The 26,919-nt window shown below is 40.3% G+C and overlaps 2 protein-coding genes across 6 annotated transcripts in view; both read right to left on the reverse strand.

Moving 5' to 3' along the window:
• Positions 1–2,238: 2,238 nt before the first annotated feature.
• Positions 2,239–7,885, reverse strand: BHLHA15 (basic helix-loop-helix family member a15). 5 transcript variants are annotated; one of them, XM_068908107.1, is made up of 4 exons: positions 7,788–7,885; positions 6,960–7,278; positions 6,372–6,496; positions 2,239–5,180 (listed from the first exon to the last, which is right to left on the reverse strand). In XM_068908107.1, the coding sequence occupies exon 4, from the start codon at positions 4,938–4,940 to the stop codon at positions 4,431–4,433; it is 510 nt and encodes a 169-aa protein (XP_068764208.1). In that variant the 5' UTR covers positions 4,941–5,180; positions 6,372–6,496; positions 6,960–7,278; positions 7,788–7,885; the 3' UTR covers positions 2,239–4,430. The 5 variants fall into 5 exon arrangements, with proteins under 5 accessions (XP_068764208.1, XP_068764209.1, XP_068764211.1 ...); XM_068908108.1 differs by lacking the exon at positions 7,788–7,885 and having other exon boundaries at positions 2,239–5,004; positions 5,095–5,180; positions 6,960–7,780; XM_068908110.1 differs by lacking the exon at positions 6,960–7,278 and having other exon boundaries at positions 6,393–6,496.
• A 2,401-nt stretch (positions 7,886–10,286) lies between these two features.
• The window catches only part of LMTK2 (lemur tyrosine kinase 2), a 44,661-nt gene continuing 28,028 nt past the window's right edge, over positions 10,287–26,919 (reverse strand). The window contains exons 8-14 of the mRNA XM_068908973.1: positions 24,665–24,749; positions 23,901–24,022; positions 22,181–22,330; positions 18,997–21,916; positions 17,515–17,650; positions 15,549–15,797; positions 10,287–14,433 (exon numbers count right to left, since the gene is read on the reverse strand). Of these exons, the coding sequence (XP_068765074.1) occupies positions 14,405–14,433; positions 15,549–15,797; positions 17,515–17,650; positions 18,997–21,916; positions 22,181–22,330; positions 23,901–24,022; positions 24,665–24,749 (3,691 nt within the window). The 3' untranslated portion in view covers positions 10,287–14,404. The remainder of the gene's footprint in view (positions 14,434–15,548; positions 15,798–17,514; positions 17,651–18,996; positions 21,917–22,180; positions 22,331–23,900; positions 24,023–24,664; positions 24,750–26,919) is intronic.

The following is a 26,919-nucleotide window of genomic DNA, read 5'->3' on the forward strand; positions in this document are numbered from 1 at the left end:
CACCTAGCTGGGAGCAGTGGGAGGGTATTCACTGCTACATTCGCTTACAGCCTATGTAAGCTGCGATAGCTCCATTAAGCTTGGGGTTTTTTGCTGGCCGAGTAGAAGCAGACTATAGCCAACTTCTTGTTCCAAACAACAGGACAAATCCTGAACAGTTTTGTGCGCTCAAGGAAATAAATAGACTTTGCAAACAACCTGTTGCTCATCAAGAAGTGCAAACGTGCCCAGAATTGTCCAGAATAAGCAGACTGTGAGTGCCAACAATGGCAACAGCAAATCTGTGCAGTCTGAACAGATCAGTCACCATCAAGGTATTCTCTACCTAGGCCTATAATTAAGGAAGCTAAACAATACGAGGGGGGAACCAGAGAGACTCCAGGGAACCCACAGCCCTGCATCAGGATCCAGGTCATCTCTGGATTCCCAAAACGGCAAGGAAGCTGGACGAGGCAGAAACCACTACGTTAACTTGCCCAGCTTCTCTCCTGGATTGTGCCGCCTCTCCCACAGATCAGGGACGTCATGTAATTTGTAAAATTGCATGTGTCTGTGATTACCATATTTTGGTATCAAAATCCATTTAGTTTCCACACTGCAATTTGGTCTTAAACAGTGACACAGAGAAGGTGAGAAGAGCTGACAAAGATGCACTGAGTCTCAAAATGATATGAATGTCTGCATTTGCCACCAATCTGTGTCACAGGAGGAAAAGGAACACGAGACAATGTGACACTGCTAAGCTCAGCTCAGTCACTTAGTGGACCAAGCAAGGAATAGGCTGCGTCATAAAAAGCTTCGCCTACACACAAACACAGAGTTAACCGAGGCCTACCCCCAGTTATCGCTCAAGTGAGCCAATACAGTCAGGCCTAGGGGAATGCGACTCAGCCCCCCCCGACCAGCCTCAGAGCTGCGCTCTTGGACAGCAGCCCTCAACAGTGGGACAACGTGCGATAATCCCACCTCTACTACTCTGCTTCTATGTGGCGTTGGATGTCCACATACCAACGTTCTCCCACAATCTCTATTCCTGGGGGGTTTATTCCTGGGGGGGGGGGGGGGGGGGGGGGAGGCGACCAATCAGAGCAGTCCATGATGACGCCATGGTACACTTTTCCAGCAGTTCCAGGTAACTGCTCTGTCAGCTGTTGATCCCTAGCCTGTACCAGAGCTCATTATACTCAGGTCTTGTTTGCACTGACCTGTCAGCCATGGCTCATTACATTTACTTTCTCAACTCTCGATCAAGGCAAGGTCATGACGCTCCCACGACAAGGGTGCATCACAGTTTGCCTGTAGAGTAAGTAAAGTAAGAAAATCAGACTTATGTTCGTCATAATACCTTATGCTGTCTGCCAAAGTACAACTGGTCTATGGTAGAGTCTCTCCAGACTGAGGAGCCAAAAAACCATTAAAATCTCACATGTGTAAATTCCCTTATAAAGAGAGACTTAATTAGTCTATTTATGTATGCATGACTCTCGTGTGTGTGTTTGATTTCTGGTAGCTCAAATTCTCCCATGCCTTGTAAAATAGACTGCTGTTACCAACATATGTATTAAACAGTAGTGTATAATAGTGTCATCTGTTGCTCCTAAGAGATGCAACTAGAACACTTTTTCGGAAATGCAATTGTTCAAACGCAGATGTAGCTGCTACTTAACTCAGGTAACTTTAAAAAGTAGTCATCTTCCGATAACTACTATAACATTTCTATGCCTTCTGCAATAGGCTCCACCCAGGATTTCCAAGCAACACACAGGTTCTTCCTTGGTGAATTCCTCTCTAAATATTTCAGCAATCATTAATCAACATTATTCTGAGGGTTAAGGCTGTAGCCAACAAACCAGATTGATAATCCCCTCAGATCTAACTACTGGAATGTAACTTTTTAACCTGCTGCTAGATCTAGGAATAGTGAAGCATATCCTACCTGATCCTTTGTGTATTTAAGATGCAGGCAATAAGGAGGAGAAGAGGGCTGCCTCAGAGAGCAGGCAAGTTTGTATGCTGTGCAGCTTTTGCCATTCGTCTTGCCATTTGTTCAAGTGTGCACATTGCAATTATTTAAAAGGCTGACCCTCGTTAGCCTTTCCAGTCTGACTGCTTCCCAGGTGCTGCTGTAGCCCTATTCTTCCGAGCAGGCTTTCTTCAGCCTCCATAGAGATCATCGACAGTTTTTGAAAGAGACAAAATCCTAAATGTAAATATTGTGACTGCTGACTATAAACATTTACTAAAATTTCCATCTTGTCATGACTGTTATGTGAACAGATTAAAAGCCTCACTCTAATTCACTGGGGGCCAGTGGCTGGATAACGTTTCGTTTTCAACATAGGCTTTAACGTCCAGGTCCCTGACCCCAGAGGGATATCAGATTTTAGAAGTTAAAAACGCAGCGAAGATGTTACATGTATTTAAACAGGTTTATTTGCGGTCTGATAGTTTGGCTTCCCCTTCTATCAAAAGTCTTTACATCTGCTGCTCCTTCCGATTCATTGTAAAACAGTAAAGCACCATGACCTCTGAGCACCTAGCAGATATTTTCCTATTTTAGCAATCTGCTTCTGCAACAGAGGAAGGTGTTTTATTAATAGAAAACTGCATTTTAAAAGATGACCAGATAGAGCCCAGTAAGGCATCTCTTCAGGTAAGAGAAAGCAGAACAACTGAAAGAAAAGGCCTTGATGATATTCCTTTCTCCCATTGCAATTAAACAGCATACAAGTATGCTAAGGAGCAGCTGTTGTATGAAGCAAGACAGAGCACAGTTACAGCAAATCAAATCCTTAAGACAGGCTAAATAATGCTTTCCTTAGCACTGAGTAGTAGCAGTGCCAACCACAACAATTTTCAAGTCTGAAAACAGTTCAGAATCTACGAAAATCCCAAGTCAAGAAGGCAGGATCCATATCCTTTCTCTCCAGTAAGAGAGCCACACATATGAAACTTTACATTGTTCTGTATCATACCTGCAGATAGCTATGGTGGAGAAGAATTCACATCCCTTATTGGCCTGTCTTTGAAACCTTACACTTTGGTCCAAAAGAAATCGTCACACTATCAGTCCTGCTGGAGCAAAATAAATAGCATGTTACAGACTATTAAGTACAGCAGTTCTCTTCAGTCCCCTTCTTTAATAGATCTGCTAAACCCTTCCTCAGCCACCTTCTCTCCTTGATTAACAGGGGGGAAGGACTACTTAAGATGCTGCATCAATCCCACAGGTGTCCGAGATCCCAAATTCTACCTTTGCTACCCATACCAGAGAGCAACAGTTGTCCTGCCATTGTAGGACTTTAGGGATATGAAGAGCTGTTACACAAGGGCTTCACACACACAACACAGTTCCAAAAAGGGCACCTCAACTTATTCTTTAGGTATAAAAATAGGAGAGGAAATGAGAGCTTCTCAGTCACATTTTAAAAAAATGTAAAAAAAAAAGCTCCTTCTCCTGTTTGAAGAGCTCTTCCTTCATTTACTGTATTTCATAACACCAGAATCTAGCACTAGTCCAGAAAAAATTCAGATCATCTTGCAAGCTTTATTAGCACATAATATGCAATTGGATAGATCATTGTCTAACTTGTGACTATACTAAAGCCTTTTTTAATATCATTTTTTGAAAAATCGTCAAGTAACTTGCCCATTATTAATGTGTGTATTACAATAGCACCCAGAGACCCACTAAAGACAAACTCCATAAGGCTGGATGCTTTAGACACAGGCAGGAAAACGTCCTTACTCTGCAGAGCTTACAATCTAAGAAAGCTTCGTAGATGCTTACAGTAACAAGCACTTTCAAATGTTTATTAGTCAACATGATACGGTGCATTTTAGGTACAGTAATATATCTCTGTGTTTGGGACCCAATGAAAGTAAAAGGGAGTCTTCCAAAGACTTTAGTGAGCTTCAGAATAGATCCAAAACACTTAAGATAAATATTCAGATTTGGTGGCCGGGCTCACACACGTATCGCTTCACTCAACAGGTTTAATCTTCCTCAGTAGCAAGATAGTTAAGGAAGAATCAATTCATTAAATGGTTGGTGAACAACATTACAGCCAAGAGTCCCAACAGGTTCTAGTGAACTCAGCTGACTCAAGGCTTAAACACATGACGCACAACACTTCTAGGGAGTGCAATTTTCAGAAGTTACTAAAACTTCACTCTCTGCAATTCAGCTATGGTATCACAGGACACATTCCCAAACCCTGAGGCACCACAAAAATGTATCTGTACTAATTTTTCTGTGCACTATGAGCTATAACCACAAGTGTCACTTGCTTGTCTTTTTAGGAAAAAAAGGGAACATTATTCTGAAGAGCCAAAAACAATCTCTACAAACTCCAGGTACTGACATATACCATCATGCAGGAAGGAAAAAGAACGAAGGTAGCAGCTAACTATAGCTGTTTTGGCTGAAGCTATGACTCTGCGTGGAGTTTTTTTTTTGGATGTTCCTCATGTTCCCCACCCCCACGCTGCTGTTGGTAATGCTGGTGCAATCTGGACCCACTGGCTCCCCCGATTCCTTCTGCAGCTGGAAAATGTCCATTGGACATATTGAGTATAATGGAGGTCAAGGATTTAATGTAATTTTTGGCCAGTGTTAGAGTCTCTATTTTGGAAAGTTTATTCTCCGCTCTCACATGGGGGATCACCTCCCGCAAGGCCTGGAAAGCATTGTTGAGCTTGTGCATTCTCTGCCTCTCACGTTCATTGCTTTCCAGTCTCCTCAGCTGTCTGTCTGTATTGCTCCAAGCACGCTTGGTTTTGGCTGCAGTAATCTTGCTGCTCTCCTTGCTTCCCCCGTTCCTCCTTTCTCTGTGTCGCAAGCGTTTCACCAGTTCTTTTTTTCTCATCACTGACTCCTCAGAAAACGCTTCTTCCTCAACAGTAAGCCTTTGCTTCTTTCCTTTGTTTTTAGTCTTCATGTCTCCATTGACATTCCAGCCTGGTCACCCTTAAACGAATCTTCTGGTACTGAGCATCAATATGCTGTAAAAACATGACACCAGGATCTTTAACTGTTGCACAGTTCCATACTAAACAAATGCTCGGGAAACAAGTTTTGAGATGTTTGTTTACTTGCTCAGTACTGGAAAACCATCATCAGCTGTTTGAATTCAATGATGTTCGTTACAGGGGTTGTGAATGCCGCTGGTCAAGATGACCTGTGCAGATGAACACAGGAGAAAATCCTTTTTTAGAGAACAACAAACACTCCTTCCATTGGAAGGAAGGGGTTACAGAGGGAGCAGGGGCCACATTAACTGAATCACTGAGGCAAAGGTGCAGTGAACATCCGCTGCTGCTATATTTGGGTACAGAAAGCCAAACGAAAAACAGATCTCTCATAAGTATGCCACAAACTGGAAAGACCTCTCTTCTCTAAGAAAATGGTCTCCAAGCTCATCCAGCCCTGACCCTCCATTTCCATGTCTACTAGTCCATTTACATTGAAGCCAAATCAGTTTTTGCAGAGTGCAACTGGATTTAAAACCAGTAGCTCCATTTCATGTAACAAATGGATGGTACGTTCAAATAGCGCTGAAGTCACTGGGTAATCACTGTGCTAACATCATTGCTGGAACCATCCTCACACAGTAGAAATACTGGCCAAATTCTCCTCTCAGCTGCAATGCTCTCATTAGTTTACATGCAAGGAGGATGTAGGCAGCCATGACACGTGGGAAAAAAAAAAAACCCCACTGATAACAACTACATAAGCCTGTCATACTAAAACAAGATCTGCCCTCACAGAAAACAGGACAGGTATTTAAAAAACAGGCTAAGATGCTGCTTGTCCAATTTACAGACCTCAATGAGCAGAAAAAAATGAGAGTGAATGAGTAAAATGGTCCATTAGGTTGATAACACAGTGCCTCTGTTTTTTGATCTCAGCTGTTTCTCTTTTCTCCCAGCTCGAATTACCACAAGTCGTAATAAAACCACACTCTGCATCATCACACGCACACAGACATAGATAGGAGCGTTAGACAAAAGCCTCAGTCTCTGACTGAAAAAGTAACTTCTCCTTGAGCTCCTGGTAATCCGCTTTTTGTGGGAAGAGGTTTCCACTGCGTATATGAGCAGTCCACTAGAGGGAAACATGACTCACAAACTCACATAGCAGCTCTGGCGCTTCTCTTACATAACACGTTTTCTCCCACACTATCTTTGCCGTCTGGTCTAGCCCCCAGCATACACATGCTTCTCTGTCGCTTTTTGCGCACAGCCTATTTCCCTCTCAGCTAAGCAAAGGAGAAAGGAAAGCAGGAAGACCAGCTCCTGCCAGGAGATTAGCAGTCCTCAGCTAAAGATTTTTTTCTTCTCTACCCACGCCCCTTCAATCCACAGCTTACTGTCTTTGCCTTATCATTTACTTTCACGTCCCAAGCTCGAGTGCCAGCTGTGTCGGTTGTGGATAGCTCACGCAGCTCTTCCTTGGTGGTGGTCTTCCCAGCTCTCTCCGTTCTGCTTGCTGAGGCTGATACACAGGTGGGAGAAAGTCCAAGGATTAATTACAGCTAGAAGAAAGCAGTCAATTTTAAAGTAAAGGTGTCGCCCCAGGTACAGCAAGGGGATAGAGCGGAAGCAGACCAAGCATTCGGACGCAGCATTAACGGGGGGTTCATTATGCACTCAAAAGTAGCATCTTGCCCTTATGATACGATGGAAAGCTGCTGGGAGCAAGACTTCCCTCTTTCACCAATAATCGCACAATGGTGGGGTATAATTGCAGTTTCTGCCCCAGTATGGCAGCAGCAGAGCAGTGTTTATACTCCAGTTTAACCAAAAAGACACAGCAACACTCCTTCTTCGGGTGCTAACACGGCAGATGATGGCAGTGAAGTTTTACCCTCCCGCCAAGCCCAGAGGCTGTGCCAGCGCTAGGTTTGAAGCAGCAGCCTCACAGCAACCCTTCCTCTAGCACCGATGATCAGCATTACCGAGACTCCATGTATTTCCAAAACGCTTCTGCTTCCTTCCAGTCCGCCTACGCGCAGAAGCTTAAGACTGAAGCGAGCTGTTCTTGGGTAACCACCACTTCCGTCTCCTTCCTTCAGGGTGTCTTCAGCTGCTCTGCTCTCACGACTCAGCTCGCTGCCCGCGCCGGCTGCCCTGGCCGCTCTCGCTGTTCCCAACTGCCGGGATTCAGCTTCGCCAGAAAAGGGTGGGAATTCACCCAGAGGTCTGGTTTGGGCGCCAGAGGGAGGCGGCTCCGAAGAGCCTGTTGGGGACGCCCAGACGACACTCCGGTATCTTGAGCTGGAAAACGGGACCAGAGCCAAGCACGAGGGTTTACTCTGGACTGCCCGGCGGTCTAGCTCGCTGGGCGGAGAAGGCACAACTGAAGGACGGAGAAGCAAAGGCAGGTGCAAAGATGGGCCGCTTTCCGCTCTCCCGCGCCAAGAGCGCTGCTCGGACGCGCCGGCGGCGGGGAGGCAGCCGGCGGGCCGCGGCGAGGAGGAGGCTCGCGGAGGCGGCCAGCAAAGAGGCCAAGAGGAGGGAAGCCTCGGCAAGGCGAGGGAGCTGCGACGCCTGAGAAGCGGCGGGTGAAGGGGAGCAAAGGGGACGCGGGCGCGCTGAGGTGTGCTGTCGGCGCGCCGCTGCAACCCCGGCGAAGCGGCCCCAGGGCCGAGGGGGGCTCCCTGCGAGGCCGCGCAAGGAGGAGAGGAGACTGCAGCGGGGGCGGCGAGCCCGAGAGCGGGGCAGAGGAGCCGGGGGCTCGCCGAGCGCTTCCAGCCTGGCGGGCTGCGCTCCTCCCGGCGACTTACCGCGGAGGAGAAGGCGCCTGGAGCCGGGGGCGGCGTGGCCGAGCCCTGGGGGGAGCCGCGAGGGTGCGTGGGGGCGGCCCACGGCGGGACACGCGAGCCGTTGGGGGGGGGCGGGGCGGCCGCCGCGTGCCCCGCGCTGCCTGAGGCGGGAAGGCGGCGGGAAGGCGGCGGCGACACGTCGCTTTAGCGGCGGGGGCGGGGCGGGCCCGGCCCGGGCGGGAGCCGCCACCCGGCTGTAGGCGCGGGCGGGCGGGGGAGCTGAGGGCGCTCACCGGCTTTCCTGGCCTCCACGCGTAGCCTCAGTCCTGCGGGTTTCTGTTTAACTCCCCTGGCGGCGACAGGGCGGCGCGAGCTGACAGAGCCCCTCCGCCGGCAGCTGGGCAAACGAGGAGCAGCCAGGTGGTGGCTAAAATCGCAGCACTTCGCCCAGGACCCACCTTGCTAAAACGCAGTAGGGGAGGAAAACTGCGCGATCCGCGCTTCACCGCTAAGGCCTCTCCCCGAAAACGTGCTCCAGGTTTCACTGCTTCCCTGTAAAACGCCCCGCGCCAAGCCGGGCTCACGAGGCGGCTGCAGCAGCGCTCGCGAAGCCGCTCTGTCGGCGCCGCCGCCGCCAAAGAGGTTCCCAAGTTTCTGGGCTCACAAACCCACCGCCGTGGGCCAAGCGGCAAGCCGGCCCGGCCTGAGTCTCTTGGTGAAGCGGGCGGCATCACGAGCGACTTCATACGGGCAGTGGGGGTTCTCCGCACGCCTCCCAGGAATAAAAGCAAAAACAAAGCGTGACCTGACCTCAGACAGCCTTTTTACAGTGTAAAAAAGCCTAAAAGTCCTGCAGAATCACTCTAGCCTTCCCCCCTCCTCCACCACCCTCAATGACCATATCCCCTCCCACCAGCGTAAGCTGAGAAGTGGTCCTTCAAAACCTCCCTTAATACCGAGCTTAGCTTTCACTAAAGGCAGATGGCATAAAGACCGCCCTATTCACTTTTTTAGTGAAAAATTGCAGTCTTAAATCCCAATAGTATCTTAACACATAAGGCACTTGGGAGCTGTGTTACAGCCCGCCCTTCACGAGGAGCTGGCGTACAAAGCTGCGAAGGAGCCGCAAAAGTAGCACGCAAACACGCTTGTGGGAACCAGGCACAGACTCCAAAGTTTCTCAAACAACTCGTCCCTGCCCAGATCCAACAGCACAGCTCCCCTTCGCAAATCCGAGGTACTGATTTCACCCAAGGCAGCGTTTGCTTACGCCTCGGCATTTCAAGGTTTAAGACACCTAAAATTCAGCTCAGCTTTGCAGTGCTGATGCGCCAGGTTTTGGGGTCTTCTGAGTGGCAGAAGGTGCAGTCGGGAGGCTGGACTCCTGGGTCAGCACCCGAGCAGCGGATTGAGAGGTGGGGCTGGTGGAGGCTAAGCCACATAGTGAATATACTCATTTATACTTTGATCTACAGGAAGGGTCAGTTCAGTACTTAATTTGGTAGATGAAGCATCCAGGGGTGGAAGAAAGAAAGATCTGGCTCAATTCGCTGTTCTGCCCTGGGCTGTGCAAGTTGTCATATTGCTTGTGTGACAAAAGACCCAGAGGCAAAGCCCTTCTATCCCATACAAGAGGGTTGGTGATGCTAGAGATTGGGATTATTCATATCCTTTGGTAATAGGTTCTGTATGAGATGACTAGTAAGTGCCATGGGATCTTTGTCATCTGTTCTTGACAGTGTCTTGGTCAAATTTCAGTCCTGTAGTTATGTTTTACTTAAGTCACCTTGATATCAGTTTCTTGTTCCAAGGTTTCAACAGTTGCCAGGACTCAGAACAGCTGTGATATGACCGTGCGGGCTTCTACAACAGCCTCTATTAACTGCTTACATTATGTTTCATCATAATCTTAACAGTTCACAGGTTAAGAAGAAAACACAGGTCTCTCCCTCTCCTGCCTCAGGTAGTGCCAGGACTTAAGTAATCTGAATCTCATGCAAAGAAGCTACCAATATGCATAAGTACTTCATTTACCTGGGGATCTGCAGTTAGTTCAGTACATGCACTTAGATTTAAAAGAAAAAAAAAAATCATACTCCTCTTCTAGAAATAAACTCAATAAAAAGTGAGAACATCTATCTGTTCTCTGAAGGGTACTGAAAAACTGTGAAATCTACACACTCTTCCTATAGAGGCTGAGTTCTGGGATTAAAAGCAATAATCAATTTTAAAAGTTATGTTCTGTTTGTATTTTGAGTATTGCTTCTCTACTGACAGCATGGAGATGTCACCTGCTGTTCAATCAAGGGTGACGCTAGAAAGCGATTGGAAGGTGACTATGCTATTTAATAAAGATTCATCTGCAGGGACTGGGGCTTTGAGCATTTAAGGTACAAAATGCTGACATCTGTCAGCCTCTGGACATTAACAAATATATCTTAAGATAACCATAACCACACTATAGTGTAGACCTAATCTATTGTTGGTATCTGTGTAAGAATGAACAAATAGACAAAGAAATTATAAATATATAACTGTATTTTATTTTAATATTAAATATTTTTAAATTACAAGCAATTTATTGAATCACACTATGCATGATAATCAATATACAGTAGAAATTACAATTTAAAAATGTACACAATTTAAAGACATTTTGACCTGAAATTTCATTAACTATGATATATTGCCATAAACCTCATAACTGTATTAAATTACAATAGGAAAACCTCATACCTATGATTTTGTTACATAGTTTCTCATTTACAAATAGAATTAAACATTATATATACACACACACATCAGTACCATTTATCATTTAAGTTACACCTACAACTGTGCAAGTTCAAACAATTTCATAAACAAAACTAACTGTAAGTCATATTCAAGTTTCTGAAAAACAGGCTGCTGGTATTACAAATACTTATTTTCAATAAGTTTATATGACGTTTGACTCTCCTCTAGATTTCTTCCAGTCTTGTACCAAAGCTCATTAACATACGAGGATATTTCTGTATGACTTTAAAGCTGAAGTAATTTTGTACACTCCATTCTTATGTTAAGGCTATTTCTTATAAGGCTAATATACTTGGATTCCACCTTTTACCAACTTCAACAAAAATAGCCATGTCACTAACACCTGACAATGCTGACATTTTAGCATAGTGCTTAATCATTTAAAAAAAAAAAAAAAGTCTTCCTACCAACCAGCCTCCTCATGAAAAAAGATTTAGTACTACATAAAAAATCTGCTAAAAATACTGATAAAAAGAATGAGGCTTAAATGGCTTTCATTAGTGCATCCACAAGGATATGGGAAAAAAAATGTTTAATCAGTTTGTTTCCATGGAAATGGCAGTTTCCATAAGTGCAGTTACATGCGCAACTTATCTGCAGCTTTGGGATGTGGGAGAGTACAGGTGCTTCCATTAAAACTGGACACTCTTCTCACTTCATTGGCTTCTCAGTACAGATCCTCATTTTTAACAAACTTCCTTAGGTGGGAAATCAGATCATTTAAATAACTTTACTAGCCAAATTGAGACAATGCCTTCAATATTCAAATAATCTAGGTTTTCTACTAGAGAAGGAATTAAAATGCAACCAGTCCTCATAATAAACCATTGAAAATAGATACATGTACTTCTAAAACAGAAACCATGCTCAAGTAGCTAGTGCAAGAAATTACATATAGTTTAATGTATGACTCACAACAAACCCCCTTATTAAAATGTAATGTGTTGGAATTACTAATTTATCTTCATTGTGCAACTGACTGCTCAGTGGATTTAAACATTGCTAGTAGTTGATCTGATTTTAGCTGCATTTTTTCTCCAAAAAAGGCCCTTTAGATTATTGTAATCCAGCCTACTGGAATACTGAAATTAAAATACATAGTTTAAGTGTGTCAAATCAACTTTAAATATTTCTTTCTCTTCATCGTATAGCTAAAAAGGATGTTACCTTGCTTAGTATCATACACATCCCGACCCATACTGGAAAACATGCTCCTCTGGCAATTCATTAGCAATGAGTCGATTTGGACAAAGGAATAAACTTTCACTTGTAAGATTTTCTTTAAACCCTGGTAACTGAAGAACAAAAATCACAGATTTCCATTAAGCTAAGGAAATTCCTGACATGCAGGATGAAGTACTGCACATTTGTATGAGATGAATTCAAGTATTTGACTTTCCGAAATTACAAGAAAGAAAAAGCAAAACCAAATTTGTAATATTCAGGACTATAAGCTTTTATTTAACCTTAAACTGTTTTCTAAATCAAGCAATTCAAAATTAAGGTTGAACTCCAGGTCTGATACTTTCGATTTTTTTACTACACATAAGGCAGATAAGCCCACACATTATTTGCAGACCACTTACGGAGTTTCATTCTCAGGTTTGAATTTTCCTACTTAATTTCTGATAACACCACAGTTATAGAAAACAGATGAAAAACCTTAATCTAGCTGCATCAAGGAATTTAACGTTAGTATTATGGAATTAAACTGTAATACTTTGCGCACCAAATCTACTACCTATATATTTCAGCAGATATTAGGAGAGTAGCACACAGCTTCTTTAAGCCCTCAACAGTACATATCGTAAGCATGTATTAAGAACTACTTGGCTTTGCCTCGTAAATCATGTGCTGGGAAAAGTCCATGAAAAGTTCTGTTCCTCACTTCATACTGAAGTACAGTTCTGAGCAAGTTTGAACTTGAGTGCCTCATCAGAACAAGTCATCTCAATAATATATTGGCAACTTTAAATAGCTTTCTATAACTAAATCATTCCCTTTTGATTGGTATGGAAACCATTCTAGCTTTCAGGGCTAAATAACGCTGCAAAAAAAGTTAGCTTTATAGTCCTGTCATTTAAAACATACTGTTTAAAAAAAAAAAATCAAAACGCATATAGAGGTATACAACACAAGCTTAACACATCTGAAAATATCTAGTCTTCCCATGCTTCGTGTGATCAAAATTCTCTGCTGACTGCATCTGAACACAGAGCGCTTGGACTAGCATTACACTGAAGCCCTGACAAAACACGCACTAACATACAAAATGCTTTAAACCAGGTAGACTGTTCTGTTAGCGTTTCCCACAGATCCATGGCTGCATAAGGCATTTCAAGAGGCCAGAGATTTGTTCCTCAGTTGAGCTCACTTTAGGGTAGTAATTACAGATTTTTTTCAAGCAATTTAAAGGATTAAATTAGCTAAATGTATGGTAGAGTATGAAGGTTAAATACAAAACAAAAAAACACAAATCAGAAAACCCACATTGTATTCCCTTCCCTACAAACAACTTCAGAGCAAACTTTTCTCTTACCTCTTTGGGTCAGTGCGCATTTCAAGATGCGCCATAGAGCCCTGCAGACATCTTAAAGTAGGTCTGGCTTATAAAGGGTATGAAATATGAGTGCCATTGACTACCACTTTGGATCAAGACTTTATTCAAAATACTTAAATTATTAATCATTAATCTAATTCTCAATTGTAATAAAATCACTGAGAGGTAGATCTACCACAGGCCTCTGAATGGCAACTCCAATCCGCAGTCAGGAGGAGAAAACAGAGGGCTTCAAAATTCATGGAACGAACAAGCAAAGGGCCAAGTATGCCTCAATCCAGTCTACAGAAATTAGTCTTTTTAGAAGATTCATAATTTCCACACAGTTTTGTATGGCCAATTTTCCCCCTTTTCTCTCCAAAGCAGAAATTGTACTGAAAATTGGAAGGCCTTTACGTATGATAGAGTCAGATGCTATTACTGTTTAAGCAGTCAGTAAGATCATATTCAGGAATGAAGAGACATAATCTCTCATCTAAAAATTAATTCCAGAGTATATCACATCATCTTTTCCAGTTTCCTATAAAACATGAACACTAACAATCGATAATCATCATTTAGAAATGGTACTGAATAGAAGATTTCAGAAAGTCTAACATAACACTCAGCAGTTATGTATGTTTTACAAGTACCGTGCATAGCAAAGGCTACAAAAAGGACAAATTAAACTGGATAACTGGGCCAATTCAACTTGTCTTATTTTCCTTGAAAAGTTTTTTTGATTCTGTACATCAGGAAATAGAGGAAGAATAATCCATAGTGCAATTGTAATAAGCAAAGTAATATGTAGTGATATCTTTTTTTGAATAAATATGGCTCACTACTGATCAACTATCGTTCATACAGTATCAGCAACACAGCCACCTGTTGCACAGGACAGTTATACACAAGTCTACAACAGGTGTATGTTCAAATAGATAATGAACTACATGGAAAAATATAAAAAGAATATTATACAATCTCATACATAAACCAGACCGTAGTGTAATTGCTTTACTTATTTCTTAAATTATCTGAAAAATACTTCAAGTACTTGAAAACAGCGGCAGAATCATCTTTCAATGAACAGCAAAATTGCACTGATTTAAAAATACATTACAAAGTTAAATACACATTCAAATTAATGTCCTGATTTAACATTGCTTTCAGTGTTTACTTTCGCTTCTTAGTACTTCTTGATTACCTGCGTTACTCCAGGAGATCCAGAGTTTAGATAAAGAAGTTTCAGACACAGAGCGTATGTATTCTATGTATGTAATCCCAGGAAGAAGTCTGAATTCATTTAATCTTTTTCTCCATCCTCACTGCTTCCTATTAGGAGAGAAAAGGTCATAAGGTGCAGGGAGATTTTTCTGCACAAACTCTCACTTTGCAAGACTTTTCCCAGAACCTGGCATTCTGCTGTTTCGTCCTTCCAAGTATTGGTTAATATTTCCCTAGAGCTTTTAACTACTGTAAACATTTGGTAGATTCATACAGAGACATATGCTTAAATCACACAGTTCAATGTCAGTTCTTAGGACACACAGGCAATGTGATATCTCCAAAATAATCTCTTATCTGTAAGTTATTAAGCAGCAAACATTATCTAATCAGTAAGCACAATACAGCTCTATATATCACTGATTACATTTAAAACATTGACCATCAGCAAGGGTCAGCAATCAGTACTTTTTTTATAACACAGTATTTTAATCAAGAATAATATGCTATACTGATATAAGTCTGCTCACTTTTTATTCTCATAACCAAAGATGTAAAGCTTAAAAATCATTTTGTTAGGGGCAAGAAGCTTCTGATAATAAATATTGCTACAATCCAACATTGCTATGAACAGATTGTTAGTCTCCCCTAACAAAGAAACCATCCTGCTCACAGCTCTAGAAAAACATGGTACAATTCTTGACAGAATCTCAATCGTGTACTTCCTAAAGAGTAATTATAGAGAGAAACTGAACTGTAAAATAAGTTTAGACACCAATGGCAGCCAACATATTCCTAACATTCTCACTCTGTGCAATAAGAGTGAGTTGTAACTCATGACACGGAAATAACAAGAATTATTAGCTTTCTCTTATTACATTGCCACAGGGTAACAGCTCTACAGAAACGCTTAAGAAAGGACTGCATAGATTTCATTTATATAAATATGGTACTAATTTTGAGAACAGAAAAATTGTGAGTTTGTCCCGTAAATATTCTAGAGACTATTCAACCACTAGTTATTTGGATGCAAATAATCTCAGTCTAATGGGAAGGTATGACCTATTGAAATATAACATCAAATTCAACCTTTACAGATTTAAATGTACACTTATAAGTTAAGTATAAAATAGAACAAGATTTGTCATCAACATTATTCACATCTGTGCATAAAGCTTTTAATTTGCAGTTTTAAAATAATTTCTTGAACTAAAATCACTTACCTCCTTGCTCTATATCTGAATCTGTAAGATGTGTAAGAGAAAAGCTTGCTATGTTTGCAGGAGATATAGAGAATCTGGAATAAGGGGATGAATGTGGCCAGTTCTGTTCAAGAGTCCGGGTAGGTGGAGGTGGAGAGAAGTACTTTGATGACTGAAGAGGTGGTTTAGAGCTAATAAGGCTATTAGCTGCTTTTGATATAAAGGAGGGCTCTGGAGAAGAGAAGTCATCATCCCATTCAAAACCCCCACCTAAAAAAAAAAAATGGAGGAGAGGGAGACAATTTATGGTCATATAAAATTACATATCATTTTAAAAGCAAGTCCCTGAAGACTGCATTAACCCAAAGCAAACCTTGTTATAACTTTCAGGACCAAATCTCCTAAGCAGCAGAAACAACACATTATCACAGGATTACTAAGGATACAGTGAACTTTGGAAGTGAAATCTAAACTTAGGAGGCTTTTGACATACCATACACAAATCATAATACAACCTTTAAAACATTAACTCTGCTTCTCCCCGCCACGAAAAAATGTCAGTCTTATTGCAGACAGGGTTAACGACAAGCATCAGAACTGGAAACTATAGCTTTCTATCTGAAAGTGATTAGAGAATGTCAGCTTTCAAAGCGAAGAACAAACTGTTAAGATAGGCCAAACCGTGTTAAAATATATATATTTTTAAAGCACTTTAGTGTGCTCAGTTTTAGGTGCTGTGTTTATCAATATCAAATTTCAAGACCTTATTACACTATATACACCCACATAAAAGTATTTAAGTGCACATTCTGAGGAGCTCTCACTGAAAAACTACAGATTTCCAGGCTACGAGCATAAAAAAAATTGGCTTCAAAAGCCAGAAAGACCTAAGATGATCCAATGCAGTGAGAAAATATTACTTACCATGCTCTAATATAAAAGTGTTCAGATAATTCAACTTAATTAAAAGAGACTGACTCTGGAGAATTTATTGTTTTATTTCCACTGGAGCAATTACAAGCTTTTAGAAACCAAGGCTGCTGATTGTCATTATTTTAATAAATCGGAGGAGAGCTACGGTCTTAGGCTTTTGAATCAGGACACAAGGTACACAAGCATTCTGACAAATCATACAAGAGATTAAAGAATGCTCCATCAAGTGGTTTTATGCTCACTGCACAGGCCTCAGTCTCTACATTTCATTATACTATTACTTAACAAAAGAAAAGCTTAAGGGTACTACCTTAATGCAAACAAGAAGAAAAAAGCACTTGTATTTTCCTGCAAGTGGGGGCAGGGGGAAAAAAAGGGGAAACTTTTACTAGAAACTTTTGCAGCAACTCCTAACTGATGGTCTTTGAGCATGGGGTAGGTTACACAAACAGAGAAGGGAGAGATGGGAAAGAAAGAGGTCTGGAAGCTGTGAGAGAACAAACTGACAGGGAGAGTCAGGAGGAGACTGCATGTGAAACTGAGGTGCACAACTCCCCAGATGTAAGACTGAGCTTACACAACACCGAGGCTAGAATCATGCACTTATACATGCAATTCTGAACAAAACCTGAATCGCTTTCTTTTCTTTTACTGAATCCAGGTTTTGGCAGGACGGAGAAAGTCTTCAAAGTCACATGAGCGCTCTAGTGAGATTGCCTAGTAGCACTGAGATGCTGTGATATCCAGACCCACTCTCCCAGTCCAAAGAGATTGGGCCAACCCTGTTCTGGTCATGTGGCTCACAAAGATTAGGTAAAGTGGGGTTCCTTCTCAAGTTAAGAAATGTTGATCTATAAACAACTAGCATTACCTTCCAAACATTGATAATTGATAAGGCTAGTATCTGAACCTAGCTGAAGAATCCCTTAAAAAGCAAAACTAAAGCCAAGATGGTGCAGTGAACTTATGAATTACATATTTTAATAGTGACATTTCATTAAAACCACACATAAAACATTCTCAACCTCTGCTCTGTATAAATACATTCAAGTACCTTCTTCATCTGTTGAGCTTTCCGAGTTCGTAAATCTGTTTAAGTAATTAAAACCCAAAGATGGAACAGGAGCGCTGCGAGAGCCTTGGCTGTTCAAGTCTGTTGCACGGTTTCCCAGCTCTTTAGTCGGCGTTTCCTAAGGCAACCAAAATAATTTATTTAACTCTTGTGTACACACAGTGTACCCATACAGTTGGATGCTAGTGTTCCAAAACCACCTTATTTTCCACCAAATTTATTATGGAATTAAGTAGTCTGTTAGTGCCTGTCCAACAAAACTTGGAGTTGTGTATGATACATATACAAGTACTTCTACTTTCTACAAAAGTTGTATCAAAGCTATGTTAAAATGCACGCAAGAAATGACTATTCAAATTATTATTTATAATATAAAAAGTTTTAAAGGAACAAAGCTAAAATATCTTCCAATTAAATAGAAAATAGTTCTCTAATCAGCCTGTCACAGGTAGTTGTTTTCTATTTAAAAAAAAGAAAAACAAACTTGTTTAGATCCATCTCCCAACTTTTTTTTTTTTTTTGCCATTTAATCACGCTTAAGGATGAAGAGAAGACTGACTTTGAATGACTGGCATTTGAAGAAGTCAACAATTTATCAGTTACTACAACAATAAGCAAGAGCTCAACTAAGAGCACCTTAACGCAACAGCTAATTTTTGCCTTACAGCTAATTTTTGCCTTTCCCTCCCCGACAGAGATTACTGTTCTTCAGAGGGTCCCCCCACCCGCCAAAAAACATACTTGTTTTCTATTCCAAAACACAATGATCTCTAGTATTCAAATGCATCATCACAAGCAACATTTCCAAAGCCTGATAATGTGACTGTTTTTTTTAAATTCACTTTACTAGCCTAGCTGCCATAATGTTAGAACACAATGCTCTCTGTACCAAGTTACAGAAGTTTAAAATTGATAAAGTAAATAGGGAAACATTATCTTAATGCTAAGTAATGCAAGATTTTAATTTCTTTTTATAAAGACATTTGAACTAAAAGACCTGGAGTCCTCAAAATCCTTAAACAGAAACTATTTTTATAAAATTACATCAATAATTGATAAATAAAATTGTATCTCGTGCATAACAATGCTGGCTCACAAATTAAAGTGAAATGCAGCCCTGCGAGCAGCATCAAAATGACATTCTTCAAGAGCAGGTTTCATTCAGTACCTGCCATCGAGGTTCTAGAAGCAGTGGAGATTTAGGACTTGACAGCAAACACCCACCCCCAGGCAAAACCAAATTTCACTTTAAGTTAGTGCTATTCTACCATCAGCACACAATTGCACCTAGCTTAGAAAAAAGTTTATTATTTTTTCTTAAAAAAAAAAAGAACACCTCACACAAGACAACTTTGTCAAGACAAAAAAGAAGTGATCTTTATGACAATGTATCTACAAATATTACACTACTTCACTATGACTTGTTTAAAAAAATTGTAACTTTGTAAAAAAGATGAAAGATACCTGATCAAATAGATAGACTGTGACATCATCAAAGAACGTTACAGCCTTTTTCTCATTTTTCCAATGCTCAAGTTGACTTTCATTCTGAGGAGATTTTGGAAGTTTCAGTAAGCTTCTCAGATGCTTCCCATCATCCTTGTCAGTAAGTATCTCAGGTACTTGATGAACAGTTTCATCATCACTGTCAGAACTCAGGCTATGCATATGAGAAGTCCTCATATCATCCTCAGAATCACTGTTTTCATCTTCTTCATCTGCATCATCGCCATCTTCTAAATCAAGCATTCCAGAAACATCAAGTTTGCCGAGGTATTTTCCTTCAATATCTGGCTCTTTCAGTTTTGGACCTTCAATGTGATAGAAGGACTTCTCACTGTTACTTGAATCTGAAGGACTGTGCATGTCATGCACAGACTTCAAGTCTCTGTGTGAAAGAAGTTCTGATGTGTTAGTGCCAACGCAAGAGACGCTTTTATGGGAAGCCTCAGACAGTTTTACTTCACTCCTGAAGTTACTTTCCACTGATGTTTTCAGGGAATTCAGCATTGCCTCAGCCCACTTATCAGGATGCCCCTGCATCATTACATCCATCTCTTGCATCTCTAACTTGTGATTTAGTTCTAATTTTGTATTTTGATTATTAGTATCCTGGTAACGTCTTAGATCACGCTTTTGCTCTGCCTCTTCAAAACAGTAATCTTCAGTATTAATCTCTTCTCTATTTGAAGAAGCAACATTTGTAGTCTCTCTTGACAGATTTACAGTCTCTTCTGTTTTTTTATCTGGCTCGGAATCATTATCAGAGAAATAGGCAGAGTCTCTATATGAGTTTTGATTTCCACTTACAAAAATCTTTGGGGTTATTTCAAAATTGCTGTTCACTGCATCTACACAAGCTACTTCTGAAACAATTATGACTGGATTGGGAGGTAAAGCATTGACATTGCTGTCGCTGACAGAACATAGTGCAGTATCTGTATTAGAAGCATCCTCAACAGTGATATGGGAAGTCCATTCTGGAGACTCCAGGTTCTCCGTTTCATAGCCACTGTCAGCAGGTTTATCTGGTGGCAAAAGTTTCTGAGGACTATGGGCCTGCAGAGATTCTAAAACCTCATTTACATCTAAAGAATCCAAAGAGTCAGGTGTCTCTAAGGCTTGTTCTACAGTTTGTGTAGGAGACGAGCTGTCTTCCAGAAGACTATCCTGACTTGTACATTCTGAAGCAGCAACAGAAGTTAAGGTCATCTCTTCAGTAACCCCTTTACAATTCTGAAAATTATTTGATGTTTCTTGTCTTTCCTCCAATAAGCTTTCATCTTTTTTTAAAGTGGGTGACTTATTTTGCAAGTTTTTTTTCAAATCTTCCTGATCATTACATTTTTCTCTACTGAAACTACTTAAAGGTATTTCATCAGAATTAATAAACATTCCAGGTTTTATTTGTCCCTCACACTCCATTTCAAGTGCAACACCATAACATGGATGGTTTCCAGTATTATGATTTTTGGCATTATTGGACAGCTCTTCTTGAAAGAAACTATCAGTATTATAGGGCAAGACTTCACCAACTTCCACATTTAAAAGTTCTCCTTCATCCTTCAAATGGGAAGGACTTACATGTTTATCACGTGACTTATGTGCTACAGATTGACTAGAGGGTGCCTGCATCTCTATAGTACTCTGAGAGGGAAAATTCAAATCTTTATCTATTGTCATTGGGTTAAAATTTTCATCTTTCACAGTTTTAAGATTTTCATGTATTAAAGAAAAGACTGGTGCATTTTCAGCCAACATAGGCTCAGGCTCTACAGAGTTCCTATTTGAGGTTTCTAATATACTCTTTAGAACAGCTTCTGGTTTTTGCCTGAAATCACTACTGGTTTTGTTAGACAATGTCCCCATTAATAACTTTTTCTCTTGAAGAAATAAGAAATTATCAGAAAGTTCTTCTAAAGTTACCAAACCAGACTGGTTAGAGATATTTTCACATAAGGAAAGAGTTTCATTTTCAGAAGCACAACTAGAACGCTCCTTCTCAGAAGGACCTACTGCATTTATAACATCCGTGTTTGAGTTTAAAGCAGTTGGTTTAAAGTCTTTAGGAATATTCATTTCAGCTAAGCCAAATATATTTCTGTTCATCAATTCCTCTGATCTGTCAATGTCATTAAAGATATTCTGGAAAGGACTTTCTGGACTACCAGCAGCAGGCAAAATTTCCTCTTTAGGATCTGTATTATAGTGGAAGAAATCCCCATCAGTACTGGATTCTTCAACATCAAGATCCCTGAGAACCATGAAATGAGAATTTTTTTCTTGTAGAGCTTCTTGATGATCAACTTCTGTAGTTAGTACAACTGACTGGTTATCAAAATTCATGCTGCAGCCGCTACCTTTCTCTTCTAATTGGATATAGTAGTCGTTTCCAACAGAAAGTTTGTGGGCGTCAAATACAGGTAGCACCCCAGGGACAGCAAGTGATGTTTCCTGACCACTTTCGCCTTGTGCCCCCGGCCCTTGCTCTGAAAGGGACCTCTCAAAAACCTCCACTGGAAAGAAAATATTTGTGTATGTCATTGCTTCATCAGGGTTCACATGACCACATTCATCAAAATGATCATGTTTAGCTGCCTCCCAGACGTATTCAAAGCTGAGACCCTGGCTTGTTTCAGTTACAGTAAGAACTTCTTCCATTTCATGGCCAAGTCTATCTCCTGTGAAGTGATCCAAGATGGGAAACGCAGAATTATTTGTTTCTCTATTTGAGGCATTTGGTTTAAGAGCGTTCCACTGTTGCTCAAAATCAATCTCCGAGTCCCTTTGGCTTTGCATGCGAAGGTAAGTTAAAAGCCTATGTACTTCTTCTGCTGTTGGTCTCTTTTCTGGAGGTAGCCAGCAGAACTGCAGAACTTCATACCTATATAAAGAAGAAACATGTTTCAATAGGCTCCATGCAGAAAAGGAGTCTATCCAAGAATCAGATAATTAATGAACTGAAGGGTAACAATTAGCATTACTAGCAGGAATTTCCACCCAGAGCAACTCCTTTTGCTTTTATCTAAGGTTTCTTTGCCAGGAAGATGATTTCATGCAGCAATTTTAATGTATTTCTAAGAGAAGTGAGTAACCTGAGGAACTTGTTCAGCAGCTTTAAGAACAAACACAAATTAAAAAGAGTTACCATCTATCAGAGTATGGCTGCTCCAGATGTGGCTTACAGAGTTTAACCTGCTTCTCCTTTATGACATGGGTAAGGACTTCCCTGTCAGAAAACTCTGAATAAGGCTGAGCAGCGTTCTCAAAAAGCTCCCATAACGTTACACCCAGTGACCTGAAAAAGAACAGCAAACAACAGCACGCTTACATTCTAAAGACTGTTTCAAGACGCTTTGCTAAGAAAGTAACGATTACGCAGAAGGCATAACTGGCAAGATGAAACAAATACCACTTTCCCACTGGCTGCACAATAATCTCAGAACTTGTACACTAATTTCAGCTGCATTTGACAGAATGGTAGAAGCCTCAAGAACAAAGCTCCTTGAAGGCAATGCCAAGGCAGGCAAAGACTACAGGCCTCAAGTGATTCAACTATGGAAGAAGCTTCCACATATCAAAAAAAATTCAATATCAAAGAAAATTCAATATCAAAGAAAACGCATATTTAGGAAACAAGAGGAAAAAGCCTTATAGCACCAGCAGAAAAAGCTTTGATCAGAAATCACAGGTGTGGGTCGAACCATTAGGAAAAATAATCTTTGTTAGGAAAAATAATCTTTGTTTCAGTACTTAAATAAGTACTTATTTCTTTGCACATTTAATGAGTAAATATAATTATTTTTAAGCTGTAGTAATCAGAAGCTTTTTTTTTTTTTTTTTTGCTCGGTGCTGTATACCTACTGTATGCAACACTAATCACATTTTCAGGGATTAATGTTGATGCTGATTTTTGGGCAACTTCTTGCTCAAAGTGCAAAATTGTGCATGTATTACCATGAAACAGTTTAGATTGTAAGGAGTCTGTATCAACGTCATCTAGTTCAAAGCCCTGCTCAAAGCAGGTCTGCAGGAGAGACACTAAAATTCCAATTTGGAATGCTTAAAACCTTAGTTGCTTGCAGTTTAGATCAACAGCATGAACTGATGGTCCCTGCTTGAAGGATGCAGGGAAATCGGTATTTAGACCATTTCTGTCTATCCTGTCTAACTTAAGTAAAACCCAATTTACTAAATACCCTTAGAATATAAAAGCAGGAATTTAACCACAATATTTTCAGAAGTGCAAGTCTAAAAGCCAGTTTCCATTTCCCAAATTTCCTGGGACTTGAGAATCGAAGTGCAACTTGGTGACTTCAACAAAACGTCCTCTCAATGATTTTCTCCAGCCTTTGTCTATTAACTCTTTGATAAGAGACAAATACTTAACTGCAGCCCTTAAAAATGCTACAACATGAAATGAAGATGCTACTGTTCTACCATTGTAACTTAATGGGGCCCTAGTGGGATCAACTTCACAAGTTTTTTCTTTTTTTTGTGCGTCATCCACAGCTAGTACATTAATTGAAAACTCATTTGCTAGTTCCTTCCTTTATAAACATTTGAAGGCATTTGGCAAATACACAGCAAATATTTATTAGTATAAATACCTATTCCTCTGCTAAACCTTTTTCTTCAGTGTAATTGATCTCTTAAAAGATTCTTAAGGATCTTTCCAAGGCAGGATATTGTTTCAGATTTCTTTTGGAGATTAACCTACTACACTACCGATAAAATAAAGTAGCAGCATATTTGATTTATAATTGAACATCCTCAATTTATAATTAAATATTTACTGTTTTTAGCATAACATTTAAAAATGCATTCCCCGATCTCTTGCAGAAGTTATTTTAAAGCCTACTACGTACCATATGTTACTGTACTTGTTTTGCTCTGCTGATAACAGCCTGTCTTGAAAACTTGTTACTAACTCAGGTGCAGTCCATCGGAGAGGGACAAGTTTCTTCTCATCTGTCTCAATATAATCTTCCTACATTATTGGTAAAAGAAAACCAGAAAAAGACTGAACAAACATTGCATCAACTTTGAGAAGCCCCTTGCCTTTCTTCCCCCCCCCTCAAATTAATCATTTTGTGTGATCTGTATATGCACCTTAAAAAAAATTAATCCTATTTTTCCCCCAGTGGCAGACATTAATACTACATTGGAAGAGCATATCTACTGTTCAGTAGATATTAGAAAAACTAAACATCAACTTCTTATTTAAGGTTTAGTACTTAAACTCATTTTTAGTGTCTTGAACTTTGCACTTTCTTGATGTATGTACACATTAAAAACTTTCATTAATAAAATTGATTAAATTTTCTTTTAAAAAAATCATTAAAATTTCTGCATAATGCTTGCCATTATTATTTTATACTGAAAATATGATGTATTAACATAAGTTTAACCAGAAGCTTCCTTCTATAGGCATAAACTCCACCCATTTCCAGAAAGATCATATATTCTGTTACATGAGCTTGCTACAGTTATTTTCCAGTCATGCTTTAAAAATCCTGTATTTAGATAAAGGATGATCTAGTATCAGTTCATAACCTTACTGTATTTTTGCTGTAACTTTAAGTCCCAAATTCTTGGGGGGGGGGGGGTGTACATGACTAGATTAACCTACCTTGTATCGACTGAATCCTATACCATAATCTCCTACTTTGACATTTAAATCGGATGTAAGAAAGCAATTCCGTAAGGCCAAGTCACTGAAAAAAAAAAAACACACAAAAATACATAGCCAGACCAACCAAGAAGAAATTTTCAACCCAAACTAAAACAACTGGGTTAACATATTAGTGAAACTTTTTAGAACAAAGCTAGAGCATAGCTTAAAGTATCAATGGAAAAGCCAAAAAAAATCCATTTACAAAATACAAGAAATTATGCATATTTATAGGTTGCAGTAGCAAATAGCAGGCCATAATTGGAGCAGATCAGTAATATGAAACCAGTGCTATGGATTCAACATCCACACTGTATGTGTTTCAGAGGGGTTTATTCAGATGAGCTCTAGTCTGGTATCATAGACCAGATGCCTAATGGCAGCAACAGATTAGGTATGCTCCTGGAGCACCTATCTCATTCTTTTCAGATGACACTAAACCAGCCCATGAAGACTAAAAGATCGACTCATAATGCAAACCCAGGCACAGTAACTGGGTCAGCTTGGAGATTCATTTCAGAAGTACAATTTTGATCCAGACTAAATGTTAAGATAGTTCTTTTGCTGTTTACGCTTTCACTAAATTTTGAAACCTTCCTCAGCTTACCTTAGATCCCATCTCTCCCTGGAATGCTGTAGACAGAGCACTTCTCTAAAAACAGTTATCACTACCAGAAAAAGGAACGGTGATATAAGGGTCTCGCCTTACAGCAGATTTATTTGACAAGGTTTGTTTTGTGGTCACAGGATTATGTTTGCCTGTAGCCCCTCCCACATTATCAAAACTGAATTAATTTAGACTACACAGTCGAGCAAAATCTATATGCTGGAATCAAAATACAACTGAATGATCCTAAACCTAGTGACAAGATGACTTACAAAAATTGTATACAAAAAAACCCAGAATACTAGAAATGACTTTGAATCAACAGTCAATTAGTGTGATTAAACAATTGTACGCTACGACTAAAGAATTGTTTTCAAAGCCTGATACAACTCCTGGCTGTCCTTTGTAAAGGAGCTCCAAACGCAGTCACTTCCCGTCTGTGCAGCTGCCAAGGATGCTCACAAGCATTCTACCTACACAAAGAATTAGATGCAGTAGTTTCATTTCACTAATCATCCTGTAACATCAATCTACTTACACCGTTCACACACCACAGCAACATAGGCCCCTCTTTACCTAACACCTGTCATTGCCATAAAGCAAGAACTATCAACAGTTCATATCAGGTTCAAACACTTAACAATTTACAATATGATACTAAGCAATTAATTGCGTCTGAGACCTCCAATTAAGTTCCTCTAAATAAGCAAACTATACATTACATTTGAAATGGAATGACACCTTTAGTCTTTGAAACAGACCATCAAAAAAGTAGTATATTTCATAAAAATTCCTCTAAAAGCTCAAATACCCACATAATTTGTTTCCAGTTTCCACCATAAACCAGACCACAATACTCATAGCCAGCAGTGCAGCTGTAATAGCAAGAAGCTATTTTAGAAAGCCCACACGGCAAACTCAAAGTTATGCAAGTTTAACAAAGCTACTGGCTTTATGACAGGACTGTAGCTGCGGTTGCACGGAGCTCCACAGACTATCTGCTCAAGTAGTTTCTCAGTGGGACAGGAAGGTACCAGGCAACGGAGAACACTGCAAGCCCTCTACCGCTACCTCCGTGGGGCTTAAAACAAGTCACTGAAGTAAAAAGCCTAAAATCCATGTAATTTTTCTGCTTCAACAGGAGAAGGAAACATTCCCTTCCAAAGAGAACTTCAGTTCTTCACTGAACCTCATAGATCAGAAACAGATTTGCAACCTTTTCAAGTACACCCCAAAATTTTCCATCTTGTTTTATACTATTTAATTAAATATCCTGGGGGAGAAAATAAGTACAACTTTAGCTGCTTGAATTTACCACTAACAACAAAATCACTGATGCTGGAGCTTTACCACTTACTCTAACAGCATTAGGATAGTGTTGCTAGAAATAAACATTTACAGTGATAATCTTACACATCTACAGATAATTATTTACCAACTTTAGCTGTATTCCACTGAAAACACACTGTTAAATACAAAACCTACAAAGCCATGCTGCTACAATACAAGAAATAAGCAATCACTCAGCTTGACAGTTAAGATTGATACTAGCTTCAAGTCATTCAAAGTTGTTAAACAAGTTAAAAAAAGTCCTGCTCATCAGGCA

This window comes from Struthio camelus, chromosome 15 (assembly GCF_040807025.1).
Source record: "Struthio camelus isolate bStrCam1 chromosome 15, bStrCam1.hap1, whole genome shotgun sequence".
In the NCBI taxonomy this organism is placed as follows: Eukaryota; Metazoa; Chordata; class Aves; order Struthioniformes; family Struthionidae; genus Struthio; species Struthio camelus.